Source organism: Sceloporus occidentalis, unplaced genomic scaffold (assembly GCF_023333645.1).
Source record: "Sceloporus occidentalis isolate IW3139 unplaced genomic scaffold, rSceOcc1.0.p SCAF_55, whole genome shotgun sequence".
Lineage (NCBI taxonomy): Eukaryota > Metazoa > Chordata > Lepidosauria > Squamata > Phrynosomatidae > Sceloporus > Sceloporus occidentalis.
In genome coordinates this window covers 2,122,609-2,146,901 of record NW_028317035.1, presented here as the reverse complement: position 1 = coordinate 2,146,901, position 24,293 = coordinate 2,122,609, and the positions used below count along the sequence as shown (strand labels likewise).

Below are 24,293 nucleotides of genomic sequence, written 5' to 3'. Positions count from 1 at the left end.
ACTTCTGACCTTTACACCAACAGGGATATCACATTCTAAATAAATAGACATTAATATGAAGTTGGTCCCCCCTGTGCAGTCATAACAGCTTCCACTCCTCTGTGATGGCTTTCTGTGGGAATTTTTGCCCATTCATCCAGTCAGGTCAGGCACTTGAGCGAGAAGGCCTGGCTTGCGATTTCTGTTCCAGTTCATCCCAAGGGTGTTCGATGAGGTTAAGCTCAAGGCTTTGTGAGGGCCAGTCAAGTTCTTCCACACAAAACACATCCAACCATGTCTTTATGGACCTTGCTTTGTGGACTACTATAAGGGCAAAAGCATTGGGACACACCTTATAATTATTGAAATCAGGGTTTGGGCTAGGCCCAGTGAAAGAAAATCTTATTGCTTCAGCCTACCAAGACACTTTGTTATGCTTCTAAATTTGTGGGAACAGTTTGGCAAAGACTCTTTTCTATTCCAGCATGACTGTGCCCCAGTCCACAAAGCAAGGTCCATAAAGACATGGTTGGATGAGTTTGGTGTGTAAAAACTTGACTTACCCTGACCTCAACCCCATCAAACACCTTTGTCATGAACTGGAACGGAGACTGCGAGCCAAGCCTTCTCGTCCAACATTAGTGCCTGTACTCAGAAATGCTCTATTGTATGAATGGGCAAAAATTCCAACAGGAACACTCCAAAATCTTTGAAATCTTTGAATCTCTATGTATTGAAGATACAATTTCATCAAAGTTCTTGTTGATGTAATGGTCAGGTTTCCAAATACTTTATAGTGTCTCTATGTGCCAACAAAGTGAACAGCTTCTTTTTCTTCCACGCTTCGTGATGTAGCAAATCCAATGCGATTGTTGCGTCGGTCAAATTCAGTATAATACTGGCCTATAAATGTGGCCCCAAGGATCCAAATGGGTCCCGTTGGAGGGGGAATATCCAGGGCAGAGAATGTTACAGAACATACCTCTTCTCCAAATTGTGACTGCTGCAATAAGGAAAAGAAAGGTAAGTATATATTTTTTTCATCCATAAAGCCTGATTCCATGACCTGTCTAAACCTTAACTTGTTTTAACAGAGGTTAATAATGCATGGTTTACTATTGAATGCTTCAAACATTTACATGTAGTAACATATTGCACATATAAATAAATTTGATGATAATGTGTTGGATTTCAAATGTATATGTAAAAGTTATATGGCCAGAAAATTTAAAATCAAAAATTGTCCAGAGGCTCGTTGGCAAGCATTCCTTCCACTGTCTCCAAAATGGTACCCCCCCAAGTGGTCCAGAATGTGCACAAAAAAGAGAAGACTCATCTAATTACTGCCCTTACTGCCCTCTCTGGCAGAATTGTGCATTGGCGACTTCCATACTACATATTCAGTCATATAATGCAGTTTAAAAATACTGTGTTTCCTTTTCAAAAATATATACTATGCTGTGGTTCGCATTAATTGCTGTAGTAAATACATGGGCTGATGAAGCAAAAGGGGAACACTTGGGGGGGGTTGAATTGGCACATAACCTGCAGAAAATCTCAAGCAACAATACTGGCATGTTCTGGTATGTGCCCTGTAACATCCAAATATCATAATCTGGGGATGCAGGTGAACATGTTTTGTTGTATGTCTCTGCTGTTACACAAAATCCTAAGCAACACGCAAGCATTAGAAAATTAATATTATGGCAAATTTGGGCAGACAAATTGCTCCTAGGGAAAAACACTGGGTTGTCTGCTTTCAAATATATACTTTTGTGGGGTTAATTTGAACTGGTGGGCATCTAAACCTTTACAAATGTGACAAAGGCACAGCAGAAAACTGAACATTTCAAATTTGGAACCTGCAATATGCATTTTGTGATTTGTGGGTCATATGGACCAAATAATACAAAATAATAAAATATTAACTTGGACAAGAATTCAATAACGATATGGTAAAAATAGCTAAAAGGCTCTGATCACGTAGGGGGGTAAATCCCTCTGTTATGAAGGGGTTAAAAAGCTATTGTAAAATGTGGTGGTGTGCTCTAATATGCTATTGAGCAATATCTGTGCTTTCATGTAGAACTGTTGTAGAACTTAAAGTTATATTAATTATGAAATGTATAGAATGCTATAGGACTACTCTCTTCTCGACTAAAGGAGGACTATTCTTACTTCCCTCCCAGTTTTCAAACCCATTTGAACACAAGCACTCGATCCTGTCACACGTCCACCTCATCACCCCATGTCTTTTCCTGATGTGTCAAACTATATTGTACGTACTTCGTCAGGAAATGCTGTTGTCATCTATTGTTAACAGTACATTGACTTCACTGAACAACTGAGGTTTAAAGTAACCATTAGTAAGCACTGCTCTGCATCAATGTAAATATTTATTGATATTGTGTTTTTCATTTCATATTGTATTTTTTATTTAAATACATTTGTCATCAATCAAAACATATATAGAATGCATGTTTGCATATTAGAAAGTTTAACAGTACTATTACAAATTTAAAAAAAACATCTTTATGCACACCTACCTGCAACACATATGCTTGTCCTTTAAGTGTGTACTTATTACCTCCCATATGAAATGAGATGTCAGGGAGTTTAGAAATTTTATCACAGTCCACAATATACTGAGGAAAACAAATAACAGATGAAGTATAGTTATTTTCCTGAATAGTAAGTTACGAGTAATGTTGCTCTTTATTTGCTCTATCAACATTGTTAAGCATACAGCTCATACACTCAACAGTGTACTCACATGACACACAGGTGGATCAAAAAGTGGCTGTGTCTTTTGAACAGATCCCCCTTTGTCTGTGCAAACTACTTTTATGTGATGACAACTTGTGCTGCTGGGGGATACTTTTGGGTGGATCAAGAGAAATCCTGTCCCATTTAACAGATGTGTTGATGAAGCATTTCACATTCATGCATGTATACTAACGGTTAGCAACTGGATACAGAAAAATAACAAGTAATACAAATAAATATATTGCTGCAGTCTAAAAATGTCTAAAATGTTTATATTATCTATGACCCAAAACAATAAATTGTGCAGTGAGAATAGTGACACCAACTGGTTGTCTTCAGTACTTTCTAGTGACATTTTGGAAACTACTATTTACCGGTATATACAACGGGCTTAACCAATCTTTACTTACCTGTCCTTCTGCTAACTCTGTGGCCCCAATAGCTTTCATGAGTACAGAGACTGAGGCGGCTGGGCCTGTAATGTAAGATGCTCCTGTGTCTATTGCTGCTGAGCATCCTTCCTTGCAGAATAGGATCTCTGCCCCAACAGATACCCTGCAAAAAAATAAAACAAGGTAACTAAACAGTCTCAAAGAAATGTGTGATTTGAGTTACCTTTTCATATTGTTATTTAGCTACATTGGTAATAGCTATATCAATAATGTATTCCTTGAAGCACAAACATTTTCAAAGTGTACAAATAAGTATTATGTTTAACTGTATATTGAAAATAGAGATGGATTCCTTGCTTGTAAAGGTAATGTTTTATATGTTGTCATAAGTATAGAGTATGATTATTGGATGACAGGGCTATATTATTGGTTGCACGTCAGCTATTATGCATAGCCAGCGACTTAAAAGATAAAGTATGTGACTGTTTATTACCCTGGATGTTGTAGTCCTACAAGATTTGTAAATCTATCTTGGCTACCTCAGCTTTGCACAATCATAACCACAGATGGCTCATCTGGTCATGCTTACAGCATGCATGTTATTATAGAAAAGGTACAGCAAAGCAATTCTCACCGCACCACATATAACACATATTAACTATAACCAGAATAAAACCTGTATATCAATACCAAAAGTTCTCATTTTATGCCACTAGACCTTAATTCTAAGACTGGAAATCATGTAATCAAGCTTTGTATCATGTATAGTTTTCTTAAAGTGGTATCTGCAATCCAGGTTTGTCTGTGTAATTATTGTTGCCTAGTACTACAGCTCACCCTTTCATATTGATTTGCCAATATCCTTTTTTCTTGAGACTGAGGTACTGGAAGCTTCCTGTGTAGTAGTTGGGATCGGAACCACCCAGTATGATCTCCCCTCCTTTCTTCAAATGGATATCCCTGTTGTTCAACAAATGGAAAACACATTGTGGAAGAAAGTCATGCCATGAATTAGTTGCGCATAACCCTAAATGTATCATGGATGACTACCTTTGAATATATTTTTCAGGCCAACATATTCATTACTTACTTTCAGTGGCGTAAACATGAAATTCTGCTTTAACAATGATTTTAAAAAGTTTAAAAGCTAGCAATTAATTTCTCTCAGCTCTACTAAATCCATGTGGCCAAACCTGCATAACTATTAAATCATTTCTCATTCTCAATCATAAAGCTATGTGCCCACAGCTATGGACAAATATTATAATATTAAAACAAATATATGGCTGTTGTTATTGGCATGCAGACCAGGTGGGATTAAGTTTGTAAATTAGTTAACTGTAGTATACTGGAAAGTATATTTAGGTAGGGTGCAGCCCTATGTCTGACTTATGGTAGTGCACCACGAGCCCCTCACAATCTACTTATACCGGTCCCATTGCCTCTGTCAGAAGATGCCCAGGAAAGGACTGTCAACCTGTCCAAGTTCAGCCTAATGGCCCAATCATTAAACAGCCCAAAACATATTTGGCAGCAATCATCCACAGCATGCACTATCCAGTAATTCTAAGACATTTACACAAAGGGAAACCCCAAGAAAGGAACACAGAATGAACCAATTATCATATAATTTGTTTAAGGCCCTTATTACACTACAACACCTGGTGGCTGTGTGTGGAACTGCATGTAAAACAACCCAAATATTGAAATTAGATTGGCCAAGATGGCACTTGCCCCTTTTGCCAACCATCCCCGGAAGACCTCAAAAGGATACACAGCATCCCATAGGCAGATCCAGAGCCTGGCCTCAGGAGGGGCACTCACATTAACACACATTCAGACACTCACACAACTAGATATTAAACAGACTGTAACATACATACCCAGATCTCCTCACTATGACACACACTAACTTTCACACAACCAGACACTTAACACCAACACACAATAATATAACACTAATACACACATCCAGACACACTAGAACAACTAGACATTCAACACTAACACACGCACATCCAGACACTCACTAACATGCCCAGGCAGTCACACTAACACAACTAGATATTCAGCACTAACATATACTAACACATACACACCCAAACATTCACACTAATGTGCCCAGACACACTAACACACACATCCAGACACTAACACAACTAGATGCACTAACACACACATAGACACTTACATCAACATAACCTGACACTCAAATTAACACAACAACTCAGACTGACATACACAGAAACAAAAACAAACTTACCCAGAGACACACACTATGCCACCCAGATGCACACATGCAAAGGCTAACATCTCCAGATACACACACATACCCAGATACACACATACCCAGACACAAACAACTACACACATGTACCCACACACACATATCCAGCAGATACACACTCAGACAGACACACACATATCCAGACAAACATGCTAACAAACCCAGACACACAAGGTTATATGAAAATATGTTTATGAGTGTATTGAGGAAAAATGTTGCCTGAAAACAAACAGACTGAGCACCTGTGAGGAGTGTATATTCACAAAATATTGTGTGATGTTTAATGAGAATCTATAGTAATGATGTTTCTAATCTCCTAGGTGGGAAGTGTCTGTCGTCAGGTTAAGAGTCTGTTACCGCATAGGGCACCATGTTAATGGGAGTGACATCAGTGGGGAGGGGCAGGGGACTTATCTTCTCACTTGTAAAGTCTGCAAAGAAAGGAGATCCTGGTTATCTAAGCAGTTGTGGCATTTACACTGAGGGGCAATAAGTTGTGGTATGAGCAGGTAGTGGGTTGTCACAGGGGTCTGTTACTTATATAAAAATGAACTAGGAAATATTTAAAGGTTCTAGATAATTAGTCCTATTATTAATATTTGATATAGGACTTGTACCCAACTAATTATGTATCTAACTACGAATAATGAGTGTAGAAACTAAACCCCTGACTTGTGTCAGCTTTCATATTGGGGACATTTTCCTATGCTTTTTATCCCATCCCCTCACCGGTTGTAATACACAGAGAAGACATCCTCTTGCAGGACTCCCTCAGACAGGATTCGGTCAAAGACTGGGGTAATGCCATCGATAGCTTGGTTTGGGAAGCCCATACCCAATACCCCATCGAAGCGTGCAAAAATAAAGGGCAGGGCAGGAAGTGCTGTGGCTTCTGCAAAAACCTGAATGACTGGAATACCAGCAACCTGTAATAGAGCAAAGTTTTAAAAAGTTGTGATGAGAGAGCAAGAAACAGAATGCTGAAAGGGAGTGAGGTGGTACAGAACCTAAGAGATGGTAGGAACAGAGTAGGTATAAACCTGCAGAAAGTCGAAAGTAGTAATTTCAGCAAAATTAAACCAGATTGACTACTCATTACCCACTTGAACATTTGCTGTCAATTAGTAAGGCCAGCTGATTACGACTATTTGTGCATACTTTACCTTATTTTCCAATAGTTTTTCTCCTTAAGCATTGACACAGTAATGTAGGTGACCATTAAGAAAAACCTGGTTTTATGTCACTTAGTTTCAGTAACTTTCTTTTATCTGTAGACTTTATCCAAGGAGAAATCCGATTGCCTCTTGGAGTCAAGAAGGAATTTTTTTCCCCCTTGATGGCAGAATTCAAAGTAGCTTAATCAGGGTTTTTTTGCCTTCTTTTGGATCAAGAATAGGAAGGTTAGGTAGAAGGGTTGAACTTGATGGACTTAGGTCTTTTTTCAACCTTATGAACTATGTAACTATGTAACTTGGAGGCTGCCATTGTCATGTAATATTTTGATTTACTTCTCCTGCTCAGACACCACACTGAGATGATTTTTTATGGAAATGCTAATAAAGTCTGTTCCTCTATAGACCTTTACTGTCAGAGTGGCCAGATTTTTGGCATCAAAATATCTGTACGATTATAATTTTAGCATTATAAATTAGCTTATTCTGTTTATGTTTATTCTGCACCTAAAACATGTTTCCGATGTTTCAAATTACTTACTTTATGCCTTCATGTACACCTATTTTCAACTTTCTACAGGAGTTTCAAGAGAAGACAAGACAGAGTGAGATATACAGTAAGGTGAAAGTATGAGCATTTTGTGTCTAAAGTGCTGCTGTATAAGAAAGTACGGGGAAATGCGATGTAAAGTAGTCAAGTACAATTTTTGAAAAATTTGGCGCAAAAGAAACAGGTAGATGAAAAAGATCAATGAGACTAGAAATAAGTAAGGAAAAGCGTAATAATTTTTGTAATTTTTGATAAGAATCTATTTTAAGGGATATATTCACAAAACGCTGAGAAATATCCAAAGCAAATGTTATAATTGTATATTATACAATAAAAGTTTTGAAAAATATATAGATATATAAATATATACAGCTTCCAACAGTGGCTGTCCCATACAGCTTAAACTAAGCGCCACATATCAAGCTTGAAACCAATTTTATTTGAAACCCGCAATCTAATATAATTTAGGAAAAATCTCTCTGGTAGAAGCACAGTTTGGTTTGGGGAATGAACTGTTAAAAGGGGTAATGACTATAAAAAATTTACACTTACAACAACAAGGTCCTGGCTCAGAAATCCTTTCACTCCTCCAGATCCATACTGTATGGAGAATCCTGTTCCATTCTTGATGTAGGTTTGTGATTTAGAAGAATCATATTGGCTGTGTGACACTGCCAAAGAAGGACATTTGACTGTTATGCTGCATAAATTATATTTCTAGAATGTCCATCTTAATTTTTGAAGAACCACACACATATGTATTTATTTCATTTGTAATTAATATTTGTATTCACACAGTAAATTGCAAATTAATGTGTGTAAAGGCAATTATTATTGCCTTTAAAGGCATAATGGTATATAAAATGCAATGCATGTACTTTGTCACTTACCACAAGCACTGTAGAGTGGAGAGCAACTACGTGATGGAATCCATAAGTTTGCAGATCCTGTATCAAATACCACTTTGAATGTCTGTGGAGGAGACCCAATGCTGATCTCTCCAAAATACTGGGTCTACAGAAAACAGGACACAGTGAGAAAATCAGGAACCCAGGTCAAGGATGTATTATTGTATGAGGGTTCTAATTAAGGGATTGAAAATAAACCAGATCTTGTAAAGCAAATTTCCTCCGAATACAGTCCAAGAAACAATGGCAAAATTACTGAAAAATGTAAGTATTTTGCAATTGTGATTATGTTTAAAGTAGTTTGTGACATATGTGCCAATGAATGGAAAAGCGCAGGAGCACATATAGGTCATCTTTTTGATGAACAACAATTCTTTTTTTCAGATCTTTGCCATGAGGTGCCATGTTGAACTTCCAGTGACTGGTATGAGAGAGTGTGAGAGTGATAACACCAAATTTAACACACCTGCTCCCCATTCACACCTGAGATCTTGTAACACTAATGAGTCACATGACACCGGAGAGGGGTAATGGCTAATTGGGCCCAATTTGGACATTTCCACTTTTGTTCCCAATGTGTTAGACATTAATGGCTGTGTGTTGAGTTATTTTGAAGGGACAGAAAATTTACACTGTTATACAGGCTGTATAATCACTACTTTACATTGTAGCAGAGCGTCATTTCTTCAGTGTTGTCACATGAAAAGATATAATAAAATATTTACAAACATGTGAGGTGTGTACTCACTTTTGTGATAAAGGGCTGTTTAAATTATGAATGGTCAAATTAGCCCTTCTTAAAGGGGAGACATCTGTCAGGGTTGGTTCTTCATAATGCATAATGAAGTTATTTAGTTGAAAGTAATTTCTGCAAAGTCCCTGTTTAGTAACTACGTCCAAAGTCAATAATTTTAGGGTCAATAATTTTTAGAGTTATTCACTTCTGTTGACACATCTCTTATTGCTGCTTTGTAGGTATCCCATAATGAGCCATGCATTTCTTACAAAAGGAAGCTGAGGCCGGATGTAAGTTCATATCCCTTTGCACACCATTACAAGGACATTCAGCACTGCAAGGCAGCAGAGAGAGAAATCCAGATTGGCACACTCTTGCTCCTGCTGAAGTGGGGCTAGTGAAGCCTAGTGAAAATTATTGAATGTAATAAAACTTTAGGCTGACGTAATATATTTTTAAAGATATTAAATTAGTCCTAAAAATTGTATTTTTCTATTTCGCACAGACCAGAGAAGGGATAAATGGGTTTGGTAAGTAGATACAGGTACAGCAGTATATAACTCAGGGCCGAGCCACCTATAGGTAAGGTAGGCGCCGGCCTAGAGCACAGATCTGCCAGGGGCACCTCCTCTGGGAGGGAGTGGACTGCCTACCGCTGGAGGAGCAGGGCCAGTTGGGGAGATCATGGATCTCCTGTTAATTCTCTATAAACAAGTAGTTCAAGAAGCTTGGGGATGGACGGTGATTGGACGGCTCAGTCGGGTCAAGGGAGGGCTTTTTCAAGACTGGAGTAAAGGTAGCATGTTTAAAAGAGGATGGAACAGATCCTGTAGTGAGGGAGAGGTTAACCTTAAAATGTGGTACTGAAGTTAAAATTATCTTTTGTCCACACATGTTTGTGAGACAGAAAGTGTTAGAAGTTACAAGATCCATAAATACAAGAATCAAGGAGTCATAGAATCATGGGACAGGCTAACTCAGCAGACAGGTAAAAATGTACATCTATTTATAGGTAGGTTTGTTAACGGCTTTATTTCATTGGGTTGAACAGCTTGTATCATTTACAACAAAATTTACTTAGGCTACAACAGTCATTCAATGCAATTACATTGATTTAAAGTTTTGGTACATGAAATATTTAAGTGTGTTATTTTTTAATAAATAGTAGTACAAGATGAAGAGATGAGATCATAAGAACAATAAGTCTTTATTTGTTTTTCTATAAATCTTATTATTTATGAAATCTCATTACAACTGGGGTTTATTCACTAAAGTGGTGGAGTTGTGTTTCAGCTCATTCAATTCACTATTGAATATAAGGAACCAACCTTAGTAAAGTACAAGAAGAGCTTGGCTGAGCCTGAATAAAGTGTAGTTAAATCACCATTATACCGGACCAGCTCTGCACTTTATGCTGGAAAAAACTTGCTAGTGTTGGCCCTTCATAATAGAGAGTACAGTAAGGGAGCTAAAAGCACAAATCTCCTTGCAGCTCTCTCTTTAGTGAATAAACCCTAAAGTGTGCAAATAGCTCATACAAATATATCAAAATGTCTTAAAAAGGCTTAGCTTTGTTGAAATTGTATTTATTATATTGGATCATTGAAGCAATATTTTATATAATGTTTAGTGACTAATTAAATATTTTTGTGGATCGACTTACATCCAGGTAGTTGGTTAACACTGTTGGGGCAGTCCCATTATTGGGAGTTTCATATCCAGACTCCTTCAACATCAATTCGGGGAAAACATCAGTTAATTTCACCCTCATGTCTCTTAGAGTCTCTCGGATTGAAGGCATTCTCTTAAGTGGTATCCTATGACAGGAAAAAGGACATTTGCATCACCACCTGTACTGTTGTTTTTTGGTGACAATCCAACAATTTTTTTTCATAACATAACAATGTTTTATTTTTTATATTCACAAATATTTAAAAGCAATAGCATGTTGATACATGAAAGCATTCATAAATGGATTTCCTGCATGACTTGAGAAGATGAAGGCAACGTCCATCGTTAGGGGCAGAGGGGGCCATGCCCCCATGAAAATCATCATGCCCCCCTATATGCCCTTATAACTGAAACACCACCAGCGACACTGGAGTGGCAGGACTCAATGGAGATATCATAAATCTCCCACTAACCAGCCCGAAATAAAAGAAGGGCAAGGTCTGATTATACAGACCTCTGTCTCTACACTACGTCTTGAACGCTCACCGGCTATTAATGCAGAGTGCAGGGATATGGCATCATATCCTGATGCTCAGCACTAAAGCTGTGTGCAGTTCTACAGAGCAGGGAGGAACAAACAGACCTCGCACTCACACCTAAAGAAGTGGAGATAGAAAAGGGAGACATACAGAGGGAGAGATAGAGAGAAGGGAAAAATAATGAGGCAAGAAGATGAAAAAGGGGAGAGATAATGAAAAAGTGGGCAAGGTAACAAGAAAAGTTGGAGAGAGATAATGAAAAAAGGGATGATAGTAAGAAAGGGGAGAGATAGGTAAGAAAATGGAGAGATAAAGAGAAAAGATGGGATGAAGGGGAGAGGTAGTCAGAAAAAGGAGAGATAAAGATGAGAAGAGAGAAAGGGAAAAGGGTTTAGAGAAGGAGGAGATTAAGAGATAAGGGGGAGATAAAAGAGACAGACGAGAGAAAAAAGATGAGAGATAAAGATAAAAGGTGGAAAGCTAAAGAGAACAAATGTAGATAAAAAGAAAAGGGAAGACATAGAAATAAGAGATAAAGAAAAAGAGGGGATAAGGGAGAGATAAAGATAAAAGATGGGAAGCTAATGAGACAAGGAGATAACAAGAAAAGGGAACAATAATGAGGAAGGGGATGGATAGAAAGGATAGATAAAGGGAAAGAGGAGGAAAGATAAACAGGAGAGGGTTCAGTAGAAGGCGTGATGAAAGAAAGAGGACAGCTAAAATGAAAGAGAGAGCTAAACTACAATGGAAGGAGACAAGAAGAGAAACGAGGAAAGATGAAGAATAAATACAAAATAAAAGAGAAAGAGGGGGGATAAAAAAAAGAAGAGATAAGATAAAGAGAAAAGGGAGAAATAAGAGGAGGTAAACTGAAAGGGGAGATAGTGAGCGAAAAAGAGGATGAGAGATAATGAAAAATAAACAGAACAAGAATAAGAGAATGGAGGACAGATAAAGAATAAATAAGATAAATAAATAGAAAGCAGGAGGGATAAAGAGAGAAGGAAGAGATGAGATAAAGAGAAAAGGGAGAGATAAAGAGAAAAATGAGAGGAGATAACAGAAAGTGGATAGATAGGGAAAACAGTGAGATAAAGAAAAAGAGAAGGAGAGATAAAGAGAAAGGGTGGGAAATAAACAGAACAAAGAGAGCTACAAAGAAATTATAGAAATAAAGATAAAGGAAATATATAGGAAAGGGTTATAGGAGGAGAGAAAATGAGAACGGAATAAAAGGAAGGGGAGAGACCGTGTGTGTATGTTTTAAAAATGTTTGTATGCTAGATGAAGTATGTCAAAGGCCAAGCAAGTGTGGATGCAAGGCCAAGCCAGGATGTTTATGTGTAAGGGCAATTGTGAATCTGCATGTATATGTATGTGTGCATGGGCAGACGTGTGTTTATGGACAGGCATTTGTAAGAGTAGAGTATTTGTGTATATGCGGACAGTCTATCCATTACTTTTACTGTTTTGGGCCTAAATGGTATAGAATGAGAGGAGAACTGAGACTCTGGGAGGAGACCACTGTGTGTTTAATATGAATGCTGGGCAAGTCCCGAGTCAGTGTGTAATCTAGGTGCAGGGGCAAGTCCCATGAGTGCAATCTGGATGCTAGGGCAAGTATGTACATATTATACTGTTAACCTGGTTAGATAGACAGGCACATTTCACAGAGCTTGTTAATTTATAAATATCTTGGAAATATAGCGTTTTATAACTGCCCCCCATACTTTTCTCCCTGTCCCCAATGTGCCCCCTACATATGATTGCTAGAGACGTCACTACTTCCCGATCTACCCATCACTTCTAGTTTATAGCTTACATTAGCCCTATGAAAGTCATCTGAGCAGCGGAATAAAAGTAAATGGAAACCCAACCTATAAGATTTGTTAGTCGTGAGAGTACATCAGACAGTTTCCCACCAGTTCAGGTATTACTGGTGAAATAAAATGTGATCAAGCTTATTCACCTTGTTTTTTTCAAAATTATGTTAAAGCAACTGATACACAGAAGGCAGTTTCAAAACATTAGAAAGATAAACTTAAGCAAATAGCTAATATTAACACCATTATAGTGGTATACAGTTTATGGAATGGTAAGTAAACCAATTCAAAAGTTTAAAAGATTCAGTCATATACTTTATCCACCAATGACAATAAGTGATTGGCAAATAACACCTAGACGGGCAACCACTTATTTCATACATGATGGCACTTGCCCTACCCTAAATGGATCAGGGAACAATGCCATTTGAGTGTGTAGTGGCCAACTAGTCACTTTCCCAATTAGCATCAAGTCCTCCCTCCTTCCACAGTGGTCTCATATTATTTGATTGTAAAAAATGCTGGTGTTTACTGTCAACAGTGATAAAAAAAGCAAAATAAATGATCCTTGACTATATGAAGTAATTTGTATATAGCAGCTTAGTGTATACACATAGTATTTATATGGTATGTATATGTATGTATGTATATGTGTATGTATAGTGTTTATACTGTATGTGTTTATACAAATAATTATATTTTTTGAGGGGATCCCACTGCATGATAGCAATTTCGCAATTATTTATGTTTTCATATAGATATGGTAATAGAAGGCTTGTTGTAACTAAAATGGCATTTTAAAGGGTTACTACTTTGATTTTGATACTACACTTGTAGCATAGAGAAACAGTACTATAATATTGGGATGCTTAACTTTATTCCGCAGCACCCCTAAAGCTAGTAGCTACATTTAATGATGTCAAGGTAAAGCAGAGAAGGCACTGTATATTAGAGTACACATATCTGAAACAATTTGACAGTTCTGTTCACTAAGTAAACCAAATATTGTTTACAGATTGATATAAAACATAACATATATTTATATATGGATCTCAGCTTCTAAATTGTAGGCAGTTTCAATATAGCAATGACAATGGCATTTCCCATTTGGCGGAAAGTCACAAGTGGCTATAACCAATTGACTGGCATTGCTGATATTGTCAGTGCTTGTGCAGTGAGCAACTGTGGTTTTCCCTAGATCCACAGATGAGAGCTTAACTGGAACTGCTACTGAAGTTGTGTGAAAACTCCTCCGACAGTTAGAGAAGATTACCATCACTACGTTGATTAGCCGGGTGCACACTTACAACATCAGTGTGGCATTTGCGTATGAAAGCTGAGAGGTCCGTTTACGTGGTGTCCTCCTTACAAATGCATGGGGATGTTCTGTAGAATCCATCATATGCATTTGCCCCTTTTGCCCACTTGCCAGATGTTTTCCATACAGTTGTGTTAAGCCAAACACATTTTCTTACATGTGATATAGTAACTGCCATTCAGTTTTGGCTTAGCAATCACTACAGGGTATTGAAAATTCTGTGCACTTGCATGGAGAGCATTTGCATTGTTTTCAATGGGAATGCTTTGGCTACTTCAAATGGCAAATCAATAGCAAGAATCGCCAGACCATGACGAGGGCAGCTGTAGTTTCTACCTTATTTAAATGCCTTTTTGTTTTCTAAAATAATGCATATTAAAGCGTTTAGGAAGTACTTTATTATGCATTCTTCTTTACTGGGGCTGGCAGGGACTTTTAACTGTCCCTTTAAGCACCTTTGAAAACAGAATGTATTTCATTTTTTTGGGAGAATTCAATTGTGCCCATTGAGGTTGAAATTAACTTTGGATTCCATTAATAAACATTTACATTCTAAACATTTTTATTAGCTCATTGTGACTACTATGGATAACTTTCTCAAATACCATATAGCAATAAACACAATGCAAATTATACTATTTCACTCATTGCAGTGACCACAAACATGGAAAAAGACAACTTATATAATTACTTTAAACTATATAATAAAATAAATGTATCATGTTCATGACTCTTACCTCCTAATGCCATCACAAGATAGAATGAAAAAGCAGAGTAAAAGTAGATGTTGCATGTTAGGATCGATCGCAGACAAGTCTGGAAGCCACTGACTTTCCCAGCAATTTGGATTCCCTCACTCTCTTATAACTGCCCTGCTGGACTCTGGCCAGCTTTCTGTGATTGGTGGAGTCTGAGTAGGTCACTTCATCCTTTAGAATAGACATTTCAGTACTGGGTATGACCCTTTTTTCTTCTTGAGAAAATACAAAAACAGTAATAAACCATACATCAAATGTCACTCGTGGGAAGTTTGAGATAAAGTTTAAAACTCATAGAGAAATTTGTGGTGTACCAGAATTAATAAGGTTCATCAGAAACATCTTAACAATGAACCTGGTTAAAGAAGTACCCCACACTTTTATTTGAGGGCATTATAAAGGCATGCTAAACAGAAGAAAGATGGACATACATCCACTGAATAATTTTGATTACATGTGATGTATTTACTTTTGGCGCTGCCCTGGGCCTCACTTAGGATTCTCCCTCCATGGCCGCATCCTCGCCAGAATGTGCCACTGCATGTCTTAAGGCTTGCAGCACCTTTCAAAGTAGTCTATGAAGGCTATGCAGGCTCAGCCCAGTCCTCCATAGTACAAATGGGTCAGATGAGGAGATCACCCTAGGTCAGAATACATTGTTGTATGTATACACACTACTTAACACTACACACACAACACAACATATATGTCATGTTTCCAATGTTTTATTGTTCAAGACTTATGGCATACATTTCTACAGAAGAGTTATCAAATCACATTATATATTGTTAAATGTGTTGTTTTAGCAGTAGTTTAGAACAATATACATGAGAAAAAAACTACTACAGCACAAAGCTGATCATAGTCAGGCATCTATTCCCACATTATTAAAATTTGCCCCATTTAAATTTCTATATATATATATTATAGGTGCTTGTCAGAATGATGGAACCACAACTTTAACAGGGCCTTAATGATTTCAGGATTAAAGTGATTGTAGAACACGGGGTATCTTTACATATCAACAGGCAGTGTACATCAATAAAAATCCAAAGAAAAAAAAAACAGTCAAGGTGCAAAAAGGTATAGGAGGCAAAAAGGGCTGACTGCACCAATAACGAAGGCTCCTTTTTGCATGAGTGGGACTCCCCCATTAACGTTTGAACAAATTCAAAAGACGCCCAGCAATAGGATAAAAGACGTGGTGACGTTTCAACCCGCTCAGGGGTTTTTAATCAAGCCATCAGATAAAGACCCCTGAGCGGGTTGAAACATTGCCACACATTTGGAATAAAACTTCACTCATTTATCCCATTGCTAAGTGTCTTTTAAATGTGTTCAAACAAAAAGGTATAGGAGACCTTCAAAGATTCCTAAAGGGTCATATAAGTATAGGCAATATAAATACTATGCACACTTAAGATTAAATATAAAAAATCAAGTGTTTAATTAGTTTGCCAATATTTCGGCCACACAGGGCCTTCGTCAGGGCAAAGACAAAAAAAAAATTAAGGCCTTGATTTTTTTTGTCTTTGCCCTGACGAAGGCCCTAAGTAAGGCCTTGATTTTGGGGGTCTTTGCCCTGACAAGGGCCTTAGTAAGGCCTTGATTTTTTTTGTCTTTGCCCCAACTAAGGCCCTGTTGTGAAGGCCCTAAGTAAGGGCACATGCTATGTCCCATGTGCCCTAAGTTTTGAAGAATACTGGCAAGCACACACAATCTTCTGAGGGGTTACCAACTGCATTCCTTGCCAGGTTATCATGAAACAAAACCATGTTACCAGCCTGGTGTTCATGCTGAAGATAACCACAATATGGTGGGAAAACAAAAGCAAGCAATTCTATGTTTAATTGACTGAATGTTGTTTAACAATAAATATTATAACATGAGCATATTAACACTGTAGACTGGGAGCAATACATGTTTCATATGTGCCATGCATATATTTATTTTGGGGGTTTAATAAATGTCCACCAAAATATAATTCATCAATATAACACTAGAAGAAAGAATATGGCTAGTTCAGTGCGTGTGCGCAATTATGGCTCTAATATAATAGGATAGCAAGTTGACTATGGGTATTTAATATGGCATTATATAAAGTGTATTTTCCTTTTAGCAATTAAAGTCATGAATATGTATTAACAGAAATGTTTAGATTAAGTATGCCCATTTTATATTTCTGTTTGCGCTTAATGAATAAAAGATGATGTCAATTTATGAGCTTTAGGTAATTTGATAATACAGCAGTGAAGAGGTTACTTTTCCTGGCAGGCTCTGGAGTTTCTCTGTGACCAGAGTCCATGATAAAAACCATTTAGGGACTGGAAATCCTGACAGACCTACTTGCTTCTCTCAGTGCCCTCTTCCCCCTTACATGTCTGGGTGCTCTTTTCAGATTTAAGAGTTTAACCCCCAGGTCAAGAGGCCAGGAAGGCATCTCATTGGCTTATTATTGCTTTCCCACACTCTGCCCTTCGCTTGGTGTCAATGTGAACGTAACAGGGGCTGTTCCCAAAACTCCTACAAGATAGGAATCTTAAAACCAAGTTTGAAGGGCAAAGTCTGAAGAGGGGAATATTGTGTGGGAAATTAAATCTGTTCTCACAAAGTGATCAGCTTGTCATTTGTAATTTGAATTATTGTTGTTATAGCAGAACTTAGTTAATAATGTGGGTACATGAGATGGGTCACATTGAATTGATTTTTAGCATGACCTTTTTAGTCATTCTATAATTTTTGCAGTTTCCTGTATCTCCATACTCTGAAAATATATGTATCCTAACAACACGTCTGGGTACTTAAAAACTGTAACACCAGCAAAACTTCTACATCGTACCATGACGTTGGTGATGCACAGTGTTGAGTAGCGGTTAATGGTTTGGCATTCGCATAAATGAAGTGATGTGCGTATGGTACTCGTTGACATTTAGAGGTTGCAGATGGTATAATTTCTGAGCAAAACAGGAACATACGGGTTCCAAAATGTGAAGACGGAAATGCAAATAATAGTACTAAAGGGGTAAGAATGTAGCAAATATGGAGTCTTAAGACAGGGGTCGAAAAATGGGAGATGACATCAGCAAGGAAGACACCAGGAACAAACAGATCAGGGCCAGGATAAATTCTCAGTACACCCAAATACACACACCATTCTCAGTCAAACTACATTTCCAAGCAATCCAAGATTACATGTACCTCTGTTGTGTTGATAGGAGAGTGATCCAATACTAAATTCAAATTTAAGTAGAATCAGCCCTGCCTCAGCACACTTAATGGGCTTGCATTTATGCTGTGCGCAGAATTGGAGTTATAATTACAAGATTCTCACATTTATAATCTATAACACTAATTTCAGGCTCTGATGAAAGTGAAAGGAGAGAATAGATACATTGAATAGATACATTCATTCAAGATGATGTACTATGGGCATTTGAATTAGTGAGTCACAGGTGCTGTACTAGGAGGAATTTTCCAATAATACTCTGGGTGGTTCTGTCATCTTTTTAAGAGCCTATTACCAACTGAGACACAAAGGGAACAGATGTGGAGTCTCAGAATAATGCTGGAACACTGCCTTTTCTCCAGATTTCATAAAAGGCCCAAGTTCTGATTTATCAAGCAGCGATAGTACAGAAGCAAATGTTGTATTGCATGAAAACAAGGATGTCAAGACAGATAAAGTATTGGAAAAGGAATACTCTGTGTTAAAGCAACAGCATTTACTTGAGGCTAGAGAGTAACATACTTTTGACGCTCACCTCTATATTATATGTTCAAAACGGGAAGTATTATTCTTCTTATTAGTACTGTTTTCAGTGTTCAGTTTTTATGCTAGAAATTCTTTACACCACAGGTTCAGTGAATGAGTTTGGTCAGTCAGAAGCACATTTTGTCTGCATTTGCCCACGGGTAATTGAAAAAGGGTTCATAGCACATTTTCCCTGCTTACATTTGGCAAGAAACACACTGGGCTTGCTTTCAACACTCATTCAGTTAGGCTATGGTACTGACCTCTCAGCTATTGAAAAGTTATATAGTAGTATTGTATTAGTAGTATATACAGTAGAATATATAAAGTGTTCTTTTTAGAATCACCATAAACAGACATCAACCTTTTCTGGAAAATGTTGGCCATAGACATGAAATTGACAGCTGGTGGTGTGTCATTATAATGCCAGCCTTGGCATCAAAAGGCCAGCCTTGGGCTCAGCCTGTAAAACTGACGATGAGCTGAGCCAGATTCACCTGCATAACAAAAACACTTTTCATGCTTTTGTTTGTGACAAATGGCTTCGCTTGGACAAGGAGTTTTTCAAGCTGGGCTTCAGTTTTCACTATGTTTAAAGCTGGCTTGAGCCTGCGGTTGGTTTAAGGAATCCAATGGTTTCCGTAATAAGGTTACAGGCTGAAATCTGATTTTATTTCATCATATTATGTATGAATTAGACTTGGACATTTTTTTATTTATTTTTTGGTGCCTTTGTTTCAGTTCTGACAAAATGTGGATTTTTTTTCCAGTTAAAATAAAAAATTCAGTGCAACTGATATCTTCCTTTGGCTTCTAGTACCACCTATATGCAGACGACACCCTATCTGTATGTTCCTCTCCTGTCCTTTCACTCTCTCTTCTAACTCGCCTCACTGACTGTTATTGAGGAATTGCAACATGGATATCTCCGAGTTTATGGTAATCCTGCCATCTGTTCTGTACACAATTCTTGACATGTCTCTTACTGTTGACAACTCCACTATGCACCCGACAGACCTTTGCTCTCTCCTTCATCCTTCTCATCCAGACTCACCAAATCCTGCTGCCTTCACCTGAAAGACATCTCCTGAACTCTCCCATTCCTCACACAAGAAAGAACCAAAATACTAACCCACTCCCTTGTCATCACAATTTGGCCTATGTCAAAGTTACTCAGATCCTGCTCTTTTTTCCTGCTTCTAACACATTAAGTTTGAGGTCAAAATGTTTACTTGCTGCCTAATATATCCCCCTGCTGACAGTTGCCATGATAACAAGATTATTAGTGTTATTCACTTCACCTGTCAGTGGTCATAATGTTATGGATGATCGGTGTATATATTCATGCTAAACTTAGAATTACATTTGAGACACACTCCTATCATGCCAAGTCAGCCAGTACATGCTGAAACCTGGCTAGCTGCCCCCCTTGTGTATTGATGCTGCCAGCAGTATGGGGTCTGCACATCACTTACAGCCACCCTGTACCAGCGTGTATTGGCTGACTTGGCATGATAGGAGTGTGATTGCTAACAGCAATCACAGTCCCATCATGCCTAGGTTCCAGCATTTACTGGATGGATGTGTAAGTGCTGGAACCTAGGCATGATGGGACTGTGACTACTGTTAGCAATCACACTCCTATCATGTCAAGTCAGCCAGTACATGCTGAAACCTAGCTAGCTGCCCCCCTTGTGTAGTGATGCTGCCAGCAGTATGGGGTCTGCACATCACTTACAGCCACCCTGTACCAGCATGTACTGGCTGACTTTGCATGATAGGAGTGTGATTGCTAACAGCAATCACAGCGAGCACAGTCCCATCATGCCTAGGTACCAGCATTTACTGGTTGCCTGGGCCCTTAACAGATTCTCGCACCCGGGCCCTGAGGCGTCTAGTTACGCCCCTGGCAGTAGGTATCATGTAGGACTCATGTCCCTTTGTTTTGTTAGTGTTGCATTAGTGTTTGGCTATAATAGCAGAAACTCATAAAAGTTCCTGAGCTGTTACTTGACTGGTTTATTATTTTTTTTAAAAAATGCCTTGGCCTACCTTGATAATAAGGTAAGATGCATAAGATGCATTACTGACTGGTGAGGTATGATGGTGTCAACAGACCTGTAAGACTGGAAATTCTCCGTACACAGAACAGTACTAATAGTAACTGTTTTCATATTTAGCACTTCATTAAAATTACATAAACAGACGTCTGATCTGTTGTGTTAGGCATAGTGTTGGAGATGCATTAAGTTTTCATTAATATGTTTCAAATGTTGATACATCAGCAAATATTTCTGTGTCCCACTTTTGTTCTTGGGGATTGTTTTTAAATATGTGAATGATAATAGTGTATTCTACAAAACAAATCCTAGTGAATAAAATGGTTTGTATAAATTCAATATAGAGTTCTTGTAACACATTTATGTGACAGATTAAAAACATTATTAGCACCACTCATGACTCTAGAAGAACTTTATTTTGGAATTTACTGCTCCACTTTGTCTTTTTCCATATCTTAAGCCAAATGAGTTCCAGTTGTATGTGGATAGATCCTTTTCTCTTTCAACCAGGAATGCCCCATCAGGTGCTGAACTGACTCTGCTGGGCACAGGGGAATCCTCTGACCACAACTGATTAGAAGGGGACAGCTTTTTCCTCCGACACAGTAGGGCAAGTATAGGTGTCTGTTCCATCTTCCACGTAGCTGGCATCTTATCTGAACATGGCAGCCACTGGTTATGTCCCAGCATCAGGCTTCTGCCTTCACCTGTAAGTAAGAAAGGTAATGAGGTAATATTAAGGAATATTCCTTGTTGGTTACCAATAGATCAGATTTTAGGGTAGATCTGTCATTTTCTCGGGTCCTATGTTCTACATATTAGTACGGTGAATAAACCATTTATCCATTTGAGTGCTATGGGTCAGGACACATTTTTCCCTGGGGGGCTGGGATAATTTTTGTTACATTTATGTGACAACATTAAAAACAGCTTTAAACCAGGGAAACTGGTGTATGTTTTTTAATCACAGATAAAATGTTTAGGGCAAAGCATACATCACCCAAACATGATACAGTGAAAAAATACAAAAATGTAATTTTATCCACCTATCATTATTTCCCCATAAATTCCTAGCCAAATACTAACAGTAACTGAAAAGTCCACTTCTTTAGTAAACTTAAACAATATAATCGGTTTACGTAGAAAAACCCATGTAGTACACAATACACAAAACATCTTAGGGTAGGCATTTATATAAGAATGCTAAATCATAAGTAATTCCAATCATACTAATGAAACAAACTTTCTGTTGTAGGTGCACATACCATTAAGTATGGCACTCTTTTTGTACAAAATCACTGTCACTCTTCTGGTTGAATGTGATGAAAGTTGTGGACCCAAAAAGCTCATCACCCGGTTTGTGAAAAAGAACTAAAAAATTATGTTTTTATATAAATAGTCATTGTGCTTTTTTATATTGGGGACTACCTGTGATGTCATAGTCACTAACCTAGTTAGCAGGGATCAGGGTTTAGCAGCATGATCAATAGATCAACTGGTAACATGTTGCCTCTTAAACAATTTGTATAGCATCATTGGTTACCTTGGTAGCAGGCAGCAGCCATAAGGGCTGCCTTTTCCACATACCCAAACACAGCCAGAAAGGTGTGATTTTTTTTCTTGAAATTTCTTTCAGAGAAGGTGATACTTGGAGCCTCACTTCAACAGAAGTCTCCTTGTATTCTTAAATACTTTCACCATGGGAAGCAGGATGTCACGGAAGCTCTTGGAGGCCCTTACGAAAAATTACTGCAGTTTTTCTGAAGTAATACTGCTGTTTTTTGGACATGAAAAAACTGCAATACTGCACTTTTAGTGCAGTATTACTGCACATTTACTGCACTTTTTTTTTTATATTGCAAACCTACAGTTGTACTTCAATGTACTGCAGCTTTATTGCATTTGTACTTCCATACAAAAATAACTGCAGTACAACTGCAGTACAGTGAAGTACAAATGCAGTACAACTGCAGTAAATGTGCAGTAATACTGCAGTAAAAGTGCAGTATTGCAGTTTTTTCATGTCCAAAAATCAGCAGTATTACTTCAGAAAAACTGCAGTAATTTTTTCGTAAGGGGGGGGTTTGAGGGCTAGCCTCCTTCCTACAGACTACGGGCCCTGGCATTAGAAGGGGTTCTGTTTTGGGGGAGATGGGTACAGGCAGTCCATTAGGACTACTTCTTTCCCCTGGTACGGAGTGCCACCTTTCCCCAAGACTGTGGAGCTTGGACACAGATTTGGGGCACCCCCATGGTCAGTATCTGCACCTGGATCTGATATCCAGCAGGTTTCATCCAGAAGTCAGGGAACCGCACGTGTTTACTATCCTCCCCACAGACTACAATAGTGACCCCCTACAAGGCTGAGGTGGGCTGAGTACAAATACTGATGCGTGTGCAAAGGAGGACCTGATGGAGAACTTTGTGCAGTTTGCTGTGTCTATTTTATGTAAATTACCCCCTTGTACTGTTTAAATATTGATGTGTTTCCAAATAAACTGAGTCCTGCATTCGGCTCAACATGCTCGGGGTGGGCTGCTATGATCCTTTATTGTCGTTGTTAGGACGAAAGTCACACTGTGAAGCTAAGCTTCGGCTAGCCACAGTGCCAACGCAGCTCTGGTGCAGTGGCACCCCACCTTCTCTCAACGCTGGTTCTGTCTGGCGCGGGAGGGTTTAATTGCTTAATTGCTGGGTTAATAAGGCAGCTACTTAGGACATAAGTAGTGGCCATCTGGACCATTTCTCCAACATATCTTCTATATAGCCGGTATCCTGGGGGTTAATAGAACTATTTGTGTATCTCTGTTAGTCTGCCTTTTTTACTATTAGGATCAATAATCTTTGACTTTGTCCCTTCCATGTACTCACGGGTAAAAGGGTGTAATGACGAAAATCTAAAAGAGGTGCAGGACTGAAATTCAATAGGCAGATACAGTGCTACAGAGTTCCATTTCACTGAAATGTCAATTGTCTCTAAAACAATTATACTGATAAAGACTAGCTACTAGTTGTGTAAATGAATCAATTAAATGATGCTCAATATTTCACTTGATTAAAATTTGGTTTTATTTACAGCAGTCTTTATTTTGAAAGAAGCTAAATTTGATATTCAATACAAATAGAGTTAATGTTGGCTCCAATTAAAATATTAAACTATTATGCAATAGTACAGTTAAGCATACCTGTAAGTTTGGAGGTGTAGTCCAGACCATCAGGAGTAGACTCTCCTAGGTTAACTGCCACAAGCAGGCAAAGCAGATACAGCACTGACATTGTCTGGTGATGAAAAGCATGTACAACGTAAACCTAGGCAGAACCAATATTTTTATTTTATTTTTTACCAATTTTGAATCACAAAATTACCTCTTCCACAGTTTTTATAATAATCCAATATTGCTGAGCTGGCATGGCCTCCATATAAGGTGATCACATCGACCATGTTTTCCCTACAGTATGTGGGAGGTATAGACTTATGGAAGGGAACCAATTAGTTATACATCACCCACACTGCAGGACAGCATTTTATCTGGGCTGGTCAGCAATATGTAAAAATTACATAAACATGGAATTATGGAAA

The 24,293-nt window shown here is 38.1% G+C and overlaps 1 protein-coding gene across 1 annotated transcript; it reads right to left on the bottom strand.

The window, feature by feature from the left end:
• Positions 1-781: 781 nt before the first annotated feature.
• Positions 782-24,155, bottom strand: LOC149287906 (renin-like). The gene is made up of 10 exons (XM_089492274.1): positions 24,080-24,155; positions 21,279-21,420; positions 10,454-10,607; positions 8,037-8,160; positions 7,699-7,817; positions 6,154-6,350; positions 3,975-4,097; positions 3,156-3,300; positions 2,526-2,624; positions 782-982 (listed from the first exon to the last, which is right to left on the bottom strand). Exons 1-10 carry the CDS (start codon positions 24,153-24,155, stop codon positions 782-784), a joined length of 1,380 nt encoding a protein of 459 aa, XP_089348400.1.
• Between the last annotated feature and the right edge of the window lie 138 nt (positions 24,156-24,293).